The 19,214-nt window shown below is 44.3% G+C and overlaps 2 protein-coding genes across 8 annotated transcripts in view; one reads left to right on the plus strand and one right to left on the minus strand.

The window, feature by feature from the left end:
* The window catches only part of Tex10 (testis expressed 10), a 59,666-nt gene extending 58,295 nt beyond the window's left edge, over positions 1–1,371 (plus strand). For both annotated transcript variants that reach the window (XM_003470894.5, XM_063224615.1), the window contains one exon: positions 1,150–1,371. In XM_003470894.5, coding sequence (XP_003470942.1) covers positions 1,150–1,263 — 114 coding nt within the window. In that variant the 3' untranslated portion in view covers positions 1,264–1,371. The remainder of the gene's footprint in view (positions 1–1,149) is intronic.
* A 428-nt stretch (positions 1,372–1,799) lies between these two features.
* The window catches only part of Invs (inversin), a 126,853-nt gene continuing 109,438 nt past the window's right edge, over positions 1,800–19,214 (minus strand). For all 6 annotated transcript variants that reach the window (XM_063224579.1, XM_003470893.5, XM_013153592.3 and 3 more), the window contains 5 exons: positions 11,763–12,031; positions 9,568–10,279; positions 6,506–6,735; positions 5,579–5,653; positions 1,800–2,756 (listed from right to left, as the gene is read on the minus strand). In XM_063224579.1, the coding sequence (XP_063080649.1) occupies positions 2,650–2,756; positions 5,579–5,653; positions 6,506–6,735; positions 9,568–10,279; positions 11,763–12,031 (1,393 nt within the window). In that variant the 3' untranslated portion in view covers positions 1,800–2,649. The remainder of the gene's footprint in view (positions 2,757–5,578; positions 5,654–6,505; positions 6,736–9,567; positions 10,280–11,762; positions 12,032–19,214) is intronic.

The raw sequence follows: 19,214 nt of genomic DNA on the forward strand, positions 1-19,214 counted from the left end.
GTGATCTGAGGTACTTTGTTTGGAAAAGGTACAGGCATCAGGGTTATTCCTATCTGTACTGTAGTCAGACTTTATTAATTGTGATAGCCTGGCAAGTTTTTTCATTTTTCCCTTATCTGGTCAAGCTTGTTTTCCTAACTATACAAATGGAAATAATGCCATTTTTTGCATGCTTTTGGGCAGCCATTAAATGGGATTGTCTGAGTAAAGTGTTTAATGCATGGGACACTTATGAGTGCTTCCTGTCACCTGTTACTGAGGAGTCTGCTCCAGGCTAACTTCTAATCATTAGTTCTCTGGACAGTAAGATACATTGAAAAGAAGGCAGTGGAGCCGCCTCTGGCTGTGTCTACTGGGGCCTCTGCCTTTGTCTTTGTCTTTTGGGGGACAGCTTTATTGGATGCCTGGTAATTTTGGTTTGAAAGGATTAAAGAAATGTTTTGTATAGGTATTTGGGGGTTTTCTTTTTCTGTCTCTGCCTCTTTTCTTTTTCTTTTTTCTTTTTGTTTTTGAGACAGGGTCTTGCTATGCAGTTCAGGCTGGCCTTGAACTCATGATGATCCTTCTGCCTCAGCCCCCTGATAGAGGTGTAGTTATCCTGTAGATGTGTAGTTATCCTTTAGAGTGATGGCGCTTTTACATGCATATAACATAGGTATTCATTCTGAAGTTTTTGAGGAATCTTTTTAGAAGATACAAAGTAGCAGTGGAATAATTCTGAAATGGTGGAAGGAAAGATTCCCAGATTGGAGAATCAGCCTACCTTTGTAAAGGGATTAGTGGAAATTGTCAGTTGGCCTGGTAAGAATGATTCGCAGTTGGTATTAGTCCAAAGAATTCATGAGATACTAGAGTGCCCAGCAAAGGGGAGCAGGGGTGTGAAAATGGTTAATGGTGAAATTTCCTAAGTGTCTTACATGCATGGGGGAAACAGACTCAAATAAACTGGCAGTACTTTAGAATAGGATTTTTCAGGGCATCTCTTGCTATAGTAATACCCAATTAATAGTTCCTTTTTTCTTGACAGACTTCCTGGAGTGATTTATAGTGATTCTGTTGCCTAGGCTTTGAGAAATCAGTTAGGTGTAAAAATGCTACTGAATGGCAATGATTTAAGTATAATTGTCAAATTACTCTCTTTCTCTGCAGACGATGAAGAGTGGTGGTGTTCAGGAGCAGTGGCTCACAGACTTGCATTACTGCTTCAGTGTGTATATCACTGGGCATCCCCAGGGGCCGACTGCATTGAGCTCAGTGTATTGAAGAGGCCCCGTGGTACCTCTTGTTTGAAACTGTGTATTCACATCTATCTTATTTTGAAGAGAGACTGATGTAATAGATGTTTGTCATTAAAGCTAAACTTTTAAAGAAGTTGTTTGTGAACTTTCCTTTGTGCCTGCATAAGACAATAATGTTTGAAGTCTGCACTCAAGACTGCACTGAGGCTGGCTGCTTGAAGTAGTACCTGATACATGGTTACAAGTAGTAAGGCTCTTTGCATTTCATAGGAGCTAGACATTTACAAAGTAACACAGTGACATTGTGGTAATTTGTGTATTTATCAACCAGTTAACTGAATCTATGATACCATCAAGGTAAACCTATTCTTTGTGTTTTCATAATTTTAAAAATAATGCCTAAATTTTCAACTAAAAATGTTTACCTAGTCAGTGTACCCATTAGTACATGGTAGTATGATCTTAAGAAAAACAGAACTGACCCTAAAAATATTTGGGAGCCTGATGCCACTATCTATATTTCCTCTATAACCTTACCCTTAAAAATGAAGGAGCCCGTACTCGTTGGAATTTTTTTATTTAAATAAGTTTTCTTAGAGCATGTGTAGTTTTCCCTGTTATTAGGAATGGCATCTTGAGAAGATTGCTCACCTGGCAGTTTGGTCAGGAAGTACACATGGGCTGTTGAAACCTGAGCTGGCACCTCTCTGCGTGCATGGTTTTGTGTATAAATAAAACCTACCCCCTTGCTTGATGCTGTGATACTCCTGTTGTGCTCAGCAGAGAAAATGCAATTCAGGGAGGTCCTGGTCACCAGCTGTGGCCTTCAGAGGGTAATACGGGAAACTGAAAAATGTAAGGAATCAAGAGAATGTACCTGGGATCTTCTGACAGTTTCTAAGTGTGAATACTGGGTCCTTATTCTGATAATGTTGGCATGAATGAAGATGTATCCATCATAAGGTTCTTTATGGTAGATCATCTGGAAAATAGTGTAACGGTGGCTGCTTTGGGCCAGGCTCCTCATCCCACGTACTTAGCTTTATCACTTGAGCCAAGAGTCCAGGCCCATGCTGGCTACTTGTCAAAATCTCAGCCTAGCAGACCCTGTGGTGCTCACATTCATAGTTCCACTTACTGAATTACCAAATCTCATTTCCAGCCATGCTGAGGTGAAGGCACACAGGCAGTCTCCTGGGGCACGGTCTGTCACAGTCCTTTCAGTGCAGGCTTACACGAGTTAACAATCCTGGGTAAAGGCAGAGTGTAAACAACTGGACATTTTCTTCGTTACCACATTTGCAGGGTAATAAAGGCCTTAGTCAGGATGCTAAACTGTTCGCGAGCTGTAAAAGAATCCAGAAAGAGTCAGAACTCTGCACTGTCTATTCCAGTCTTCCTCCACAGATAGTCAAAGCTTTGGTTTGTTTTTTGATTGAGTAGCTGATTGCAGATTGTAAGAAAAGTTCTTTGATCTTCTAGTGTTCCCAAGGAGATGTATACACTGCAGGTTGCTCACTGTTAAAAACAAATACCAGATAGATACTCAGGTTATTTTTAATACTGAAGAAAAAGGTTCTTTAGTGATAAGGGTATAGATTTAGTTTTGAACTGTTTCTGGATCCCAATGAGGCGATTGGCTGTTTTGCTCTAGAGGCAGGATGACTTAGTAGCTTTATATTTTTTCCTTATTTCCAACATAGGGGACATCACTTCAGGAAGTGCCTGGATTGGGAAGAGGCAGGTGTTTGAAGAGCTGGGACTGGGAGCCTACATTTTCAGTGTACCTAGAGTAACTAATGCATCTTTCTCTACATGTGTCTCACGTAACACAACATACTTAACATACACACAGTACATACCAGAATTCTTGTGGGTCTGTTTCAAAAAACTACATTGGAGAATTATTTAGATCCTGAAGTACCAGTAACAGACTGGTGGCAAATTTAAAATGGATTTGGGGGGCCTTTTTATGACCCTGAAATAAATTTATAGGATACCACAGCTGAAAAACATTAGGGGTACACTTTGACAGTCAGGGTACTGAGGTCTGAATGGGTATGAGACCTCCCTGAAGCCACATTGCTATGAACCTTAGAAACATGAAAGGTGAGTAGTTTCAGAAAGAAATATGCCTTAAAGTAGTGCTTAGAACTTGGACATGATTTTTGGCTATTATAAACCAATGCTAAGCAAGTGTTTTACCACTGAGCTACCTCCTGGCCCCTTTTAAATGTTGAGGTCTTGGCCAAGTTCCAGGCTGACTTTGAATCTGCAGTACTCTTGCCTCTCAGTGTCTTGAGTAGCTGGATTATGCTTTCTGCCTCCACTGTATCTTGAATTGTCGTGTCTGTACCCCTGTGCAGGTAACAGGAGTATTCTGGATTCATGGCAGTGGTCCCTTACCAGTACTCAACTTGAGCTATAGTTCATTCTAAATATTCACTAAAGAGGAATTAGAGAGGAATTGTGTGTGTGAATAAAAGGTTATATCCATACTCTGAGTTGCAGGTTGGGTACAGTAGAGATTGCTTATCTGTCTCCTGAGGGTGTTTTGTTTTGTTTTGTTTTGTTTTGTTTTGTTTTGTTGGTACCGAAGATAGAACTCCCAACCTTACGCTCGCCAGGCAGGCACCTGTACTGCTGAGCTGTATCACCAGCCCCTATCTTCTGAGTGAAGAGCAGCAGCCTGGGGAGGCTGTTTTCCTGAGTTTCTCATTTTAACTTTAATGTTAGCCCAGTTTGGAAGGCAGGAGCATCAGTATTTATTCCTCAAGTATTGATAATTGCCACATGATTCTCTAAAATGGAATACAACAATAAGCAAAGTCGGGAATCTTTAGCTCCACTGAAAAAAGTTCGAATTGGAGAACAGTGAGTCTGTTACCTGTGATTCCGTATTTCAAAAACTTAACATGAATCCAAGTCAGGCCCATTTCTTGGAAGTTACTTCATTTATAGACATTTTTGAATAAAATGAACTATAGCCAGCAGGTCTGTCCAACCAACTTTAATGATGCTTAATAATGGTTGGATAGGGCCTAGCAACACCTGTGCTCCCCTAAGTTCAGGGCTAGGGGAAGATTCTTTTATCCTTGTCTTTTTTTTTTTTTTTTTTTTTCTCTTTTTATCAGTACCGGGGATTGAACTCAGGACCGCCTGCTTGCAAGGCAGGTGCGTAATGCCGCTGAGCTAAATCCCCAGCCCTATCCTTGTCTTGTTTATCCTTATTCCAAACTGGTAAGAAATACGTGTAGGTTGCTTGGTTATATGAGTAAAAGCTAAGTATTTCTTTGAAATTGCTTACTCTGTCCTCTCACTAAAATCTATGCTTCTAAATATTTCCAATTTGAAAGATTTCTGGTAGTCCTGGATTGTTTTTCTTTTAAACACACTGAAAAATGACCTGCTGTCTTAATTTATAATAATTAATCATCTCAGTGATACTTCTGATCGTTGTGTCTGACAGTAATTTTTGCGAAACTCTTCAGTTCACTCAGATATAAAGGAAAGCTTTACATAGAACTGTGCAGCCTGGATCCCTTTGAAAGTTACTAAGTTCCCCAGCAACCGCTCCTGATCAGCCTGTTACATGAGTTACCCAACTCGCATTAAAGCCGTGACAGTAATTACTCTGTCCCCCACATCCAGGTTTTCCCCTCATCAAAAGCTAAATGAATGTTAAAGATCATGCTGACAGCCCTTGTTCACCTTGCCGGCTGCACTCTGTCCCTGCAGGATAACTGTGGGGATCAGGGAAGGTGGGGGCAGCATGTTGCCATGGCCACCCGTGAGCTACGCCGGACCTGGCATTAGCTGCTGACAGCACTGAACTTATCACCCACTTTTAATGCTGGTGTGAAGGAAGGAGCCCTATGTAAAACTTCTGTCTTGTGGCTGAAAAGAAAGTTCCCCGAGCTTCTGTGTACCACTGTGCCTGAGGGGACTGTGCTCCCCTGTGTTCTGTTGACGGCCTTCCTGTTTCTGGTAAGGACACTGGATTATCTTCTGTGACACCTGCATGGGATAAGGGCTCCCAATGCATTCTTTGAAGAAAATACTTTAACTTCTGTATGTGTATGTAGAGGTGTTCAGTGTTAGTTACCATTTATTTCTACTAGAGGTAATAATAGTTTCTAGGGATGAAAAATAATTTGTCTTATGTAGACAAGCTTTACAGTAATAATTCAATGACAGAGGGGTAAAAACATGCATACATGACCATTCGAAAACCCAGGCTATCTCTGTTCTAATGTCCTGCACATCGAGTACTGAATTAAAAACAGAAACTCTTCCTGTTTTCTCTGCCACTTGTTTTGCTAAAACAGTGGCTGCCTTACCTGAACTGAGACGCAGCGCAGGAGGGGGTCTTGAGGGTTTTGTGGGATGATACACTTTCCCTTCCTGAGAACAACCTGAAATCAACCAACAACAGTCAGGTCTGACTCATTAGAGCTGTGGCCTGCCAAGTTCTGAATTCCTTACTGAGGTAAGGGCTTGCAGGTGACTTTCCTTACTTGGCAGCAAGGGAAGCTAGGCATGTGTGGAAACAGGTTGAGAATCTCATATCTGAAATGCTCAGGACCAGAAATGATCGGATTTTGGAGGTTTTGTTTTTGGATTTGGGGATATTGGGTAGACTTAACTGGTTGGCCCTAAATAAAAAATCTGAAATGTTCTAATGTTGGGCTAGAGATTCTTTCTCTATAAGACAGGACAAAGTTCTGATATTTTACTGCGTGAACTGGAGATCTTTCTAATGATGCCTTGCTGTTGTGGAGCTAGCCAGACTTGTTTTCTGCTGGAGGGTATTTGAATGGGTTCTTTCCAGAACTAAAAATGTTCCCATTTATAGCAGTGGAAGGTCTTGGGCATTCTCATAGGTGAGCAACCTTGTATTATCCCAGCACAGGAAAAGTCAGAGTAAGGCAGAGAGGGTCTGAGTCTACAGTCATCCTACAGTCATCCAAATGGGTGGTGTAAGGAAGGGGACACGCATGCCAAAGTTTGGAAGGTTAAGACAGGCTTTCAGCCATGGAGCCAGAGGAGAGTCCTGGCTGGAAGACTACCTGGGATTAGACGCCAAAATGCCTCATCAAACCAATTCTGACCCAGAAGTGTTGGGCAGCACTAAATAGGGTGCTGAGAATCATCCTGGTTTTTAGAATAGGAACGTTTTGTGTTTAATCCGAATGGAAATTTGCCTTCTAGTCTTACTCTCTGGGTGTGCTTGTTGTAACCTACAAAGTGCTCAGAAGAACACTTACCATAGATCTGCTTGAGCACTGAGTGCCTGGTGGACTTTGTTCCTGCGATGCCCTTGGGTGGACTCCTGGGGGTCCTGCTTACTGCAGGGGTCTTTGGGAGCTTAAGTGCCAGTTCCTTCCTCCAAACCCCGAGTAGCAGTGCCAGGCACTCTCGCTCCCATCTGTCGGTGTCTGTAGCTCCGAGCTGCTTCTGGTGCAGAAGGTGGGATAGCTGCTTCCTGAGCTGATAGCTGGTGGGGTCAGAGGAGAGGAGAGAAGAGGCTTTCAGATAACAGAACTGAGGACACATATTTCTTTGAGTAGCATTTCAAACTGTAGGAATAGTATTTACCAAACTGGGACATTTATTCAGGCCCATTCTTGACTTGCCAAGGGTCTTCCCCTACCCTCTGCTCTCTGGTAGAGAACCTGAGCTGGGGGTAGGGAGCAGGTATTGGCTGAGCCTGCTGGGAGCTTGAGTTTGCAGTGGACACAGCTTCCATTCATTCAGTTCTGGGACGGAGACTGTGTCCAGGGAACACCATGGTCTTCAGTTCACAGGACCAGTCCCCCGCCTCCCATCTCCAGGAGGACGTATTCTCCTGTTTTGTGGGGAATCCCAACATGCCCATCAATTCCTCCGAACCATGGGTTCAGAGGTCTTAGGGCCCCACTCATCCTCCTCCATCTCAGACAGCGAGAGATGACAGCAAAGTGGCTTCCACGTTTGGGGAATGACCAAGGGTTTTATGCAGCAACTTCCCAGGTTAGCGTGTCTAGTGTGTTCTTTCAATTTAAAACAGTCAAGCCTTAATTAGTAATAGAACTCACAATTTTAAAATTCAGTTTCATTTTTCTTGAGGCTCAAAGATCAGTCTACTCACCCCATCTTTACGTATGTTACAGCTCCCTTTCTCCATTCTGGACACATCCTCTATAAAGATAGCCTGCATTTCTTGAGCACTTGATGCCAAAACCCTGTGCACTACCCCATCCCTCACTGCTCCTTAGGTTTGGTGTCAGACATACTTCTCCAGGACAGCAATGAAAAATATAATATGGGGAATATTGTTAAAATAGTAACAGAATCAGTGAAAGTGTTTTTACTATTACCAGGTGCAGCATTCCACATGGGGCATCCCACAAGACTTGAGTCAGTGTCCCCAGGCCTCAGAACTGCACAGTGGTGCAGCGTGGGGGTGGGGTTGTGTAACTGCCTTCCAGATGGCACCAGACTGTGAGCTCACTGTTCTTGATGGGAGTGACCCAAGTCTCATTTGCTGCTTCGGATACTTACTGACAGCAAATGTCAGCTACCAACTCTTCAAAGGAGTCAAACAACAGACAGTCTAAGAGGGAAACATTTTAGTTAGGAAGCAGCGGGGGGCCTCCTGAGGTACCCTTCTGGCTTGTTTAGATCCCAGGTTTCAGCCAGAATACTTCACAATAAGTTGCTCTGGACGGTGTTCAGCGCATGTTCAGCTCCCAGGGAAGGGAGCAGTGGCTGTTCCCACCTGGGGCTTCAAGGGGAGACTGTCTGGGCTCAAAGTCAGCTCTGGGGTCAGTTCTCCCAGCTCGGGTTAGGAAGCTGCTTCGCCTTTTTGTGCTTCTGTTGCCTCATCGTTGGGATAGGGATAAGCTCAGCACTACCCAACGGAATACTGTGAGGAGTCAATGGATGAGTCTACGTAAAGCTACTTTACACAGTGCCTGGCACAAGTGCCCAATGAATAGTAACTGCTGGTGTGAATGGCGGTGGTAATAACAGCAACCTTCCACTCTGAGACTGTTCCCTCTATGTGCTTTCTGGGCAGTCCTTGTTCAGCCCCCTCTCAGACAAGTAACGAGAGGCTGCAGCCACTGGCATAACCTTGTCCAGAGTGAAAAAAACCCACTTTACTTATAATGTAAGCAAAAGTCCTTGAGAAATGTGTCAGGGGTTCAAATGCTGGGTCCGTGCCACAAAGACAAGACATTTTTCCTCTGAGTAGTTTGTTTGTCTAAGAAAATGGGAACACAGTGCCTGTCATGATGGCTTCTCATGTGGCTGGGAGATCACATAAGCACAAGCAGATATGAGGGCACAGTTTTCAAAGACTGGACAAGCACAGCCAGCTCACCTGGCTGTGAGTGAGATAGTTTTGGCATACTATTCCCACAGACCCCGTGCCCTGGGCCTCCAGGAACTTATCTTCTCCTTTCTTCCTGCCAGTGTTCGTGCTCTTTTGGCCTGTTTTTCTGTTTCTGCTGAAATGGGCCTTGATGCTGGACTTGTGTGTGGGGATGGAAGCCCCTGAGATGGAAGCCATGGAACTCGTGCCTTTGGCCATGGATCCATCCTGCCCCTGGGAACTGTCATCACTGGAAGACCTGATCTGGGGTGTGAAGGAGAGTAGGAGATACACAAAAACTAGGAGCAAAGAACTTTCCAGTCCTCCCAAGAGGTGTCTGTCTCCATTGTGGAAGTGTCTGTCTCTACCATCCTGGAACATGGATCCAATCTTTTAGGACGACTTCCACCCTAAGTCCCAGTGTCTAACCCATATTTTGAGCTTGACTAGGTTCCCACCAGGTTTCTATAATAAATTTCAGCTATTCAATCCACTATATCTAAGCCTGGTTCAGGTATTTGGAATATGACTAATTTGTTGACAGTTACATAAAAATTTTTTTAAAAGTTGTGTTTTCCTTAGGGTTTATAAAATATAAATGAATTCCAGCAACCTATCATATACACATGCAGCAAATTGTTAAATCCTATTTTACTCCTGAGGAAATAGGCTGGGTCGGGGCCAAATGATTTGTCTAAATTCAGACAACCTAGTAGAGCGACACTGGAAACCCAAGCTTTGTGGATTCCAAACCAGGACTTTTTCCTTCACCCCCTACTATTCTGAGTATGTTCCTATCTTTCTGTGCAAAAACACTGTACACATAACTTATAACACACAATATAAATCACAAGCATGTACAAGTGTGAATTTCATGGGCTGGCTCCACAGGAGTTCACTGAGAAGACATCAAAGCATGCAAGGGTATCAGTAACCACCAAAGAACCAAAGATGTCCAGAGCCGCTTCCTACCTTCGCCAGGCACGCTGGATTACAGCTGCTGCCTTGTTCTTTTTGCGAAACAGATCTTTCCTACTTCTTTCTCTGTGGATTATCTGCAGCCGGAGCTCTACAGGGAGAAGGTCAATATTCACACTCTGCCCAGAGAGGAGACCAGGTGCCAGAGCCGGCTCCTTAGACACCTGAATGTTCTCAGTTAGGGCAGCAGGCCCCAGCTTCCTGACTCCTGACCTCACTTCCTTTGTGTTCTCTGATAAATCTGAATAGGCCCCTCCTGCGAGCTTGTCTTGTGTCACTTTGTTTCTTGACGTGCGCTGGTGGAGAGGATTCTGTCCAGCCTGGACCACCTCACCCCTGGCACTGCCAGGCCGGCTTGAGCCAGCCGGGGAGCACCTTCCTCTGAGTTCCTGAGTGCGCCTTTTCTGGGGCGCGCTTAGGGCCTTGAGTGCTGAGTCATGCCGTCTGCTGGGCTTCCAGTGTCCATCCTGCGGTGCAAGGCTTGCAGTCGGCCGGCTGGGGTTCTCCCCTTTGTTATCAGACCCAGACACCCTGCCGGAGGAGGGCTGCTTCAACACACCTGTCCCCTTCTCACATCGATGCATGGCTGCCTCACCTCTGGACTTCTCAACAGAGGCGGCTACCGAACGCCGGCCTCCGGTGCTGCTTTCATTGGGTCTGATGTGGACACAGGCAGAGTGACCTCTAGAATGTTCCCTGGGTGTTTCTTAAGGAGACAAAAGGGACAATAGTTATTGTCCAAGATTTACATAGTAGGGCACTTATGCCAGTTTGTTCACATTTTTAAAATAGTCTTGTACTATAACAAGTATGACTGCAAAATCCTGTTCAACTTCTCTTTCCAGCAACATGATAGATACCCTGAAGGCCCTTACTAATACTAGAAACGCTGACCAAGATGTTAAGCACATCCTTTTAAAAGCACTGTCATAGGGCTCAGCGGCACAGCACCTGGCTGGCAAGCTTGAGGTCCTGAGCTGGAGTCCCAGTACCAAAACAAACAAACAAAACAAAACAAAAAAAAGCATCCTCACAATTTCAAGAAAATAAGAACATCTCTAGGAGCCAAAAGCAGAGAAAATTGAAAGTCAGAGTGGTAAATGCATGAGCTTAAGTAGCCACTGTCTACATGGGTGGTAGTGATGGGGTGGGCAACAGATGGTCTTATTAAATATCTTCTGGTTGTGTTTTAAAAGACATTGAGGAACATTAAATGTTTATTATCAAGTCAAGAAGGGTCTGGAAATGCCAGAGTATATGATTCCAATTGTATATGACAGTCTACAAGAGGCAAAATTATAGACTCAGTGAAAAAGGTAAGTTGTTGCCAGGGGTTAGGAGAGAGAGAGAGAGAGAGAGAGAGAGAGAGAGAGAGAGAGAGAGATAAATATGTGGAGCACAGTGGGGTTTTTTGGTAGTGAAACTGCACTGTATGATGCTATAGTTGTGAGTGCATTTGTTCTGCCTTGGATAGGTGGAGTTTGAGATGCATTTGACACATCCAAATGAGGACATAAACAAATACATGTAAGTGGAATAAGGAAGAGTCTTTGGCATGAAGGAAGTAAGTGAGTTTGCTGCCTCAGCTCTTATGTGTGTCCACTGTAGGGTCTTGCTGTACTCAGACCAGTCAGAGCCACCGATTCTGACACTACAATTAATGAGAATAAGAAAATGCCTGGCTGGTCCTTGAAGCAGTTTCTCCTGAGACTCTCCCAAACCACAATAACACAAGACAGCTTTATCTTACCACCTCATAAGAGCAATCTGCCAACTCCACCAACAGTATCAGTATAATGAACGGACAGGACTGGTTATTAGAAACCAAAACAACATGGAGTTTTCAGGATGTGAGGCCACCCTGGCAGACTGTGACCAGGTTCACAGTAGAGCTGACTGGCCTTCAGGTGTGACTCTTCCAGGACATGACTCTTAAGACTAATGTGAATCACCTACTCCGAGCTACACTCAAAAATATAATAAACCTATCAAGACTGAATCTTAAAAAATGTTCTAGTAACCAGCACAAAAGGAAGAAAAAAGAAACAGAGGACTGAGAACCATGGGAAACAAAATGAATCAGAAAATGGTAGTTAAGCGCTAGTAGTTGCCTTAAATGCAAGTGCCTGCATACACCTAAGCCACCCCGTCCCTGGGCTGGCACTAGCTAACAAAGCGCACACACCTACCGTTTGGTTTTCTGGAGTCTGTTCCCTGCAGGTCTGAGGAGACGTTCTGCTCCTCCTGGCGGGGTCTGCCTGGAGACCTTCTGTCGTCTCCTGGCTCCGGGCCCTGGGCTTGGTGGCTGGCAGATGGCTGCTTCCTTGGGTCCCTGCTCTGCCTGCTGGGCTCATCCAGGGGACTGAGAAGACAGGGAAGGGCTGGAGGTCTGCAGCAATTTGGGCTCAACCCTTTCTGCTGTTCTGCTTCTTTCCGCTTGTTTTCTTCTTCCCGCTTTCTGGAAGTCGAGCAAAAGAGGAGGAGGAAAAGGTTTAAAGCATACTGCTTGCTCCAGAGTCCTTGAGTTGGACTGAAGTTTTTGGAAGAGCTCCCATATCACAGGAGGGGTTTAGAGATTCACATTTTCCGGGATGGTCTTTTCTCTAGATAGTGGAGAAGTCCTCCCATTTTACACCACTTTATAGCTTAAGGGTTGATGGAGCCAAAAAGAAATTCATAGACTAATCTTTACACTGTTGAGAGACAGCTGACAGACTGCCACACGACTTTACATGAGACAAAACCTTGCTGGGGTGTGTGTGCCCCACACGTGTGTGTGAGTGTGTGTGTGTGTGTGTGTGTGTGTGTGTGATTCTTGAACTACCCAAAACTCCACCCTTTTTCACCTCTTATAGGAGGCGCAGCAGAGTGTACCTGAGGGTGGTTGTGGGGATGACTTTGAATGTGTGCCACTTAGTGAAAAAAGACCAGTACCAAACCTTTATGATTATATGAAAAACTTACTTGCAAAGGACCTCACCAATGATGAAAAGACACCTATGAAGTGCAATAGTGCTGCTGGCTGCCCCAGCTAAGGAGTCAGACCCACACTGCCTTTGCAGATAAGGTCCCGCCAGCAGGATGGTTTTCAAAAGGTGACCACCACTGGAGGAAAAGCTGCAACCACTGAGAAACAGCAGCATGAAAGAAGGCTGTGTAGGAGAAGCCGGGTCTAGAAATGAGTAGCAGAGTGACATGGATGGGCGTAAGGCAGCTCAGAAGGGCAGCAGGGTCAGAAAAGGCTCAGGAGCTCGAGGATGAAGGGCTGAAGCACAGGATTTGTTTGATTTAATGTCACTATCACTAATTTGTAGTAAAGACAGTAAGGGGGAGAATAATATTTTCTGAATTTCTGCTGAGAACTAGTACAGAATGGGGACCACAGAATTCAGGTCCTCTGCTGAGGAACTGTCTATGTAGATGGGGACAGAGACTTACCCTATCATAGAAGAAATGTGACAGTGTGTCTACACAGAAAAGGTAGTCTGGAAAAATCAAAAAGGACCCAGCTGTTGGTTCCCAAAAACATGTAAGAGTCTGCCAGTCAGGAACATGGGAAGGAAGATCTTAGACTGAAGGAAGAATTTGGGCAAAGGCAGGCACTGTGGGTAAACAACCTGGTTCCTGCTTTTTAAAATTTTTTAATTTAAGAGAAAAAAGGCAAAACAGAAAAATTAAGAAGCAAACAAATCTAAAAACACCAACAATTAAAGCAAAATGATAACAATAAACAATAATAGCAATATAGATGATAGTAATTTAACAATGGTTGTTATGCTACATATTGTCTTCAAAATAGTTTCTCAGGTCACCACATACAGTAATAAAACAGTAAAACGGAACAAAACATTAGATTTCAAAAACGAGACAGGAGGAAATCCCCCACAGTTGCCACAATGCACACTGCCTTCCTCCAAAGAGATGCCCAGACCAGCAGCTGCAGGCTGCAGTGTTTCACCCTGATCCTCTGAGTTGCTTGGGGGCGGGGTGGGTGGGTAAAATGCCCCTTTTTTCCCGCAGCCCACAGACCACCTGGCTCTCAAGAGGGCATGGGTTGTCTTCTTGCTGAGTCTCTTCTTGATCGCTTGGTGGAGGTTGGCTCATGGGAAGGAGTGGTTTGTCTTTGATTTACTGCTTTTGATCTATGATAAATGCATCTGGCATGCAGCTGGTGCTCAGTAGGTACCTCCTTCCCAGATAATCCAGGGAGGCTGGAAGCTCTGACTAGGAATGTGGTAGCGAGCACAGGTGATCAAAGTGTAAGACGTTTTCTGGTTCTGCTTCTACCAATAATGACCAAGAGACCGAGTGAATTGCTCTCCTGTCTGAACCCAGTTTTCCTGGGTCTAACACTTGTGTGACAGCCCAGAATCCAGCTGGTTTAGAAATAAGCTGTCTTTGCAGAACTTTGGATGTTTGAGATAGTGAGGTTATTTTACTGTAATACTGGATCCTTTTACAGGGGGACCCTGCTGGGACAAACACTTTGACAAGCCTGGGGCAAGACAGGACTGGTAGGTGATTAGGGCCCATGTAGTGACCAGTTCTGAGGCTTTGGAGAAAAATGATGCTCTGCAGGAGACTAATTTGTTGGTATCTCCAGACAAGGAAGGAGAACATGAAAGAAAAAATGAGAGGGAAGGCAGGTGTGGAGAGCAAAGATGAGAGGTAGGATAGCAAAGGACCAGGAGTCCTCCCATGGTGAGGAGTTAGAAAAGGACTTTAGGTCTTTACTCCTCACACTTCATGGGCTGAAGCATCTGGGTTTTACTAGCTACATGTTGGATGTAGCAACTCTGGGGATGAACTGAAGAGTCTGTGTTTCCTAGATGTGTTACTGAGGTAAGATGTATTGCTGGTTCTCCGAGTGTACCTTGAGTAGCAAGCCTTAAGAGAACAGGAGAAGCCGGGCATCCTGGTGCACTCCTGTAGTCTCAGCCCTCGGGAAGCTGAGGCAAGAGGATCGTTGTAAGTTTGAGACCAGCCTGGGCTACAAAGTGAGCTCAATGCCAGCCTGAACTACATGGCAAGCTCTCGGCTTAAAAAGATGAGAAAGACAAACAGAGAGAAAGAGAGCAAGAGAGAGAGAACAGGAGAGCTTAATACAGACTGATTATACCATACAGGATAAGCAACGCATTTCTCCTGAGCAGTATTGTTTTTCATTTTTATTAGTACATGCTTGCTTTTTAAATGAGTAAACTGAAACACTGTAGAATTTTTTTTTTGTCTTTTTCCTTTTTATTGGTTCCGGGGATCGAACTCACGACTGCCTGCTTGCAAGGTAGGCACTTATGCCGCTGAGCTAAATCCCCACCCCCTAACACTGTAGAATTAAGACACCACACGTGGATGCCAGAGCTGAGGCAAAGACTCTCAGCTACCAAGCAAGTGTAGAATTCAGACTTCCGCAGAGTGTGGAACCAGAACCAAAGCTTATTTAGATTTTAAGAGACAGAGAAAACCAAACCTGAGTGACCTGGAGCAGCCTCCTACCTGAGCCACGCTCACTGATCTCCTGGCTTTCTATGGAGTCTCATCACAGAGAACATGGCCAGATGGGCGAACTAACGCCTGCAGAGCTCTGATGTTTATTCCACTCTGGTTTTGTTCCATCCCTGCCAAGTGCTGACCCTTGAGTTGCTGCACTGCAGTCCGCATCTGTGCCTGGAATTCATACAGATGTCAGCAGGTGCTCTTCGGTGTGATCTGCCAGGGAAGAGGCTGCTTCTCAGAAGGTGGAGGCATCTGGGTGGTCGGTGGGCTGCTCATTGATTGAGCAGCTTGCTCTGGGCAGGGTGAAGGGGTGCTGCTCTGCATATAGCACTGAGAAACAGAGTTGCTTTAAGAACGCTTTAGACAGACAGCCCTGTGTGCTGGTCTGGGTCGGCGTCTACATGGATCTCAGTGCCACTGGAAGGGGCTCTCAGGTGATAAATTAGACTCTGTTAGTTGAACACCCTCCTTAATTCTAAGAAGCCATTTTCTGAACAGCACCTGAGCAAACTTTGTCATTGAAGACCCTTCTAAGCTTTCAACAAAGGCTGCCACATGGTGAACAGGGAATGCAGCTTTTAAGAATGGTAAGGATGTTCAGAGAACAAGGGGCTCAGGCTTCCTGAGAGTCTTTGGAGGAGGCTTACAGGGGACTGATTTTTCATTTTGGTAGAAGTAAGCAAAATTAGGAGAAATAATGTGGTCATCATTATATATAATTAGACCTGGAGTATATGAAAATAATTTCATTTTTTAAAGAAGGGTGCATTTTTGCATTAAAGAATCTTCCAGGTGGCCCCAAATCTCAGTTGCCATCATTTAATACTTGCTGCTCCCAACAGTCAGGAGTCAGACTTGTAATCAGCTTGGGTCTAAGAGGTTCAGAGAATCGTGATTTCATATTCAAGTTTATTACAGCAGTGAGCCTCTCTGCTCTTCTATTTATGACAGGAACTGTCATAAAGCTCTCAAACGATAATTTGTTCAAGATCAATATACATGGAATTGAAAAGCAAATGCACAAACGTCTACGTTCCAGCGTATGTCGTGGAGATAAGTGGCACATAGATGTGTTTGCTGCCTGGAGTCAGGCAAACACTAACGTGCTACTCACAGTGTCGGATCTGAAGGAGAGCCAAGCATGTCCAGGCAACTCTTCCATGTACAGATGGGAAACGAAAGCCTAGAGTGATTAATGAGGTGTGTCAACTTCTAGGCCCATATTCGGGGAAGGTCCTGAATGCGTATTAAATACTAAATACTGCAAGGCACTGGAGATATGCAGACACGAAACACTGTCTCTTGTCTTAAGGAACTGAAAGTCAAACGGGAATTGAGGAAATACAATTCTGCAGATAGAATCTGGATGTGTTGAGGGCTGAAACAGGCATTTACACAGAGCTACGGAAGGATGCCGGAGACAATCACTAATTAAACCAAGAGCAAAGAAGGATCCGTGTGAAGAATGTCAAGATGAGAGAGGGATGAAATGCGGGAAGGTTATTCAGGCAAGGAAGAGCATGACTCTAGCTCTCACTTTGACTCAGAAGGCATCCCAGAAACCACTTCTTCATGTAACTTTAGAAATTTCTTATCTCATATCCTGTAGAGATGATAATTCATCTTCTGTTGGAACATTTCCAGTGAGGGGGCTGATTATCTCATGAGGCAGAAAAGGTTTCGCTATAACCTTTTCAATTGCTGTGGCACAGTTTCTAGGGTCTGTCAGAGTATATCTCTTCATTGTCGCTGAATAACAGGCACAGGAACATTTGGTCTTTAACTTCCTCTTCAGGGAAAGAGAAAATGTTGCGTGCCTTAGGACCTCTGACTTACACATGATAGAGACGGAAGGGATCATGTAGTCGGGAGGTTTTTATGCTTTTGTGATTCATGGACTCCCTTTTAAAAGGAGATTTAAAAAAAATAGTATGAGTATGTTTCTGGCACACAAAATGCTGCCTCTACAGTCTCAGGGCACTCGTGGAGCCCTCAAGCCCATCCTCGGCTAAGAAGTGGTTTTCATTTTGCTCACGGGAAACTGGTGCTCTAAGAAATGAGATCGCATGAAGAAGTAGAACCACAGAAGTAATTCCCTGTGGATCGTAAGACTGTGAGATAAAGAGTTAGACACACGGGTGCTGTGAAAAGAGGTGCTGTACTTACAAGCTGGGGATGTTTAGGGGAGCAGGCTGCTGTCAGTTACAAACTCAAAGGAATTCTGTGTTTGGACAGGGAGTGTCGTGAGCACTGTCTTTATTTTGAGCTCTGTCTTTAAATATCTGAAAGTTGTTTCATGAGAAAAGATTTGGGCTTTTTCTCTGGCTTCAAGAAGTAGCTGAAAAACAGGGTAGAAGAGAACTTCGGCTATGCAGAGGCCTCCACTAATTCACTGAGGAAACGAGCTGTCTCAGGAAGTGCAGGCTTCTTTATTGTGAGACTTGAGGTCTGCAGTCTCTTTTAGAAGGGACTCAAGCAGCACAAAGGTTGAAGTGGGTGACCAAAACCAGACTTATTAGGAGGCTTTCTCAATCTCAGACTAGCCAGCAAGAAGCCCAGGTCTCCGTGAGGGCATGGTAAGAGAGGAAGTGAGGAACATTCAGGATGCTGAGGCAGCAAGTGAGATGGCCTGGGAGGCGATCAGCACTAGAGAAGAATAAGACTTGGAGTAAATGGAGGTAAAATGTCAAGGGTCTCTAGTAACATCGTGGCTGGTACTCAAGAATGATATCCTGTATGGAGTGGTAAGATTAAAAAAAAAAGTAAAAGGAAATTTCAAAGGTGAAATTAACAATCAATGGTGTCATCACCATCACTAGCTAGGAAATAAGGAGGCGGGAAGAGAGACAGATTGTTGTAGGTTTCACACTATCAGTCTGAATTGATGGTGGCCGAGGGATATGAAAATGGGAATTTCCAGGAGTCTGAAGCTCTGTCAAGTGATAAAGGGAAGCAACAAGGTGGAAGTGCCCAGCGGGTGACTGGATTGGAACTGCAGGAGGTCTGAATGGCAGCCAGATTAGGGGGTGATCTACAGAGATGAACTAATTAAAGTGTTTTTTTACAAAGACAGAATCCATCTATGTTGCTGGTATTGAATCCTGGGGCTCCAGTGATCCTCCTGCCTCAGTCTCCTGAGTAGCTGGGACTAGAATGCACATGGATATGCTCAGCTCTGATTTGCATGTCAAGCCACGGGACATTTTCAGTGGAAATTAGTACAACAGGAACAGAAGTAAAAACCGGCCTGCAGGGCTGACCTTAGTGTGGATGTGGGAGGATTAAAAAGATGTCAGAAGGAAGAGTCACTGGAAGATCTGATATTAGAGAGCGAGATGAGAATGTGTCAGGAAGGAAGCTTCAAGGAAGAGGGCGATCAACATAAACACGGTCTTGGGTAAGTGTGCATTCCACTCCCTGCGTTGGCAGATAAATTGCAATAACGTTTATTCTGTCAGCAACACAGGTAGTGTATGTGAGTTAAAAAGTGCTTTTAAGTGGGTTATACATACTTCTTAAATAGCAGTTTCTAAAATACCTACCTTACCTGACAACTTTTCTCTGCTCCAGTTTCTGTATCATAAATTAGAGATCACTTTACTTCAAGTTTAAATGAGTTCCTTTCATATCCTCACTGTGAGGAGTGTGATTTTGCCCTCCTTAGCATGATCGAATGGGGGTAACAGATTGCCTGTTTTCACAGGTAAGGGCAGCCCTCACTTAAAGGTGTTTTTAGAAATTAAGTTCAGAAACAAAAATTTAAGTAAGAAGACATATCTTCTATGGCAGAGAAACTAATCAAGAAGACACCTAAAAGTGGCATTGGCTAGATATTTCCTAAATCCTTTGTTTCAAGTCCTGTGACGGAGTCACATTGGTTTATGTTAAGAAGTGGGCTACTTAAGCTTCCAATACGTCATTTTTCTTATATTAAATTTTTTTGAGACCAGATCTTGTCACACTGGCCTCGAATTCACTGTAGCCCAGGCTGGCTTCGAACTTTCCTCTCTGGCACCTCTCTTTCTTCAGCTGGAAAGAGAACTGGGGGACAGGAGGACTGCAGGGCCCCCTTTGTCCAGCAAAGAAATGGAACATGTTTGGATTAACACATTTTGGGGGGTACATAAATGTCAGCACATTGCTTT

Source organism: Cavia porcellus, unplaced genomic scaffold, assembly GCF_034190915.1.
Source record: "Cavia porcellus strain 051 isolate PalLab524CR breed Dunkin Hartley unplaced genomic scaffold, mCavPor4.1 scaffold_1, whole genome shotgun sequence".
Classification (NCBI taxonomy): domain Eukaryota; kingdom Metazoa; phylum Chordata; class Mammalia; order Rodentia; family Caviidae; genus Cavia; species Cavia porcellus.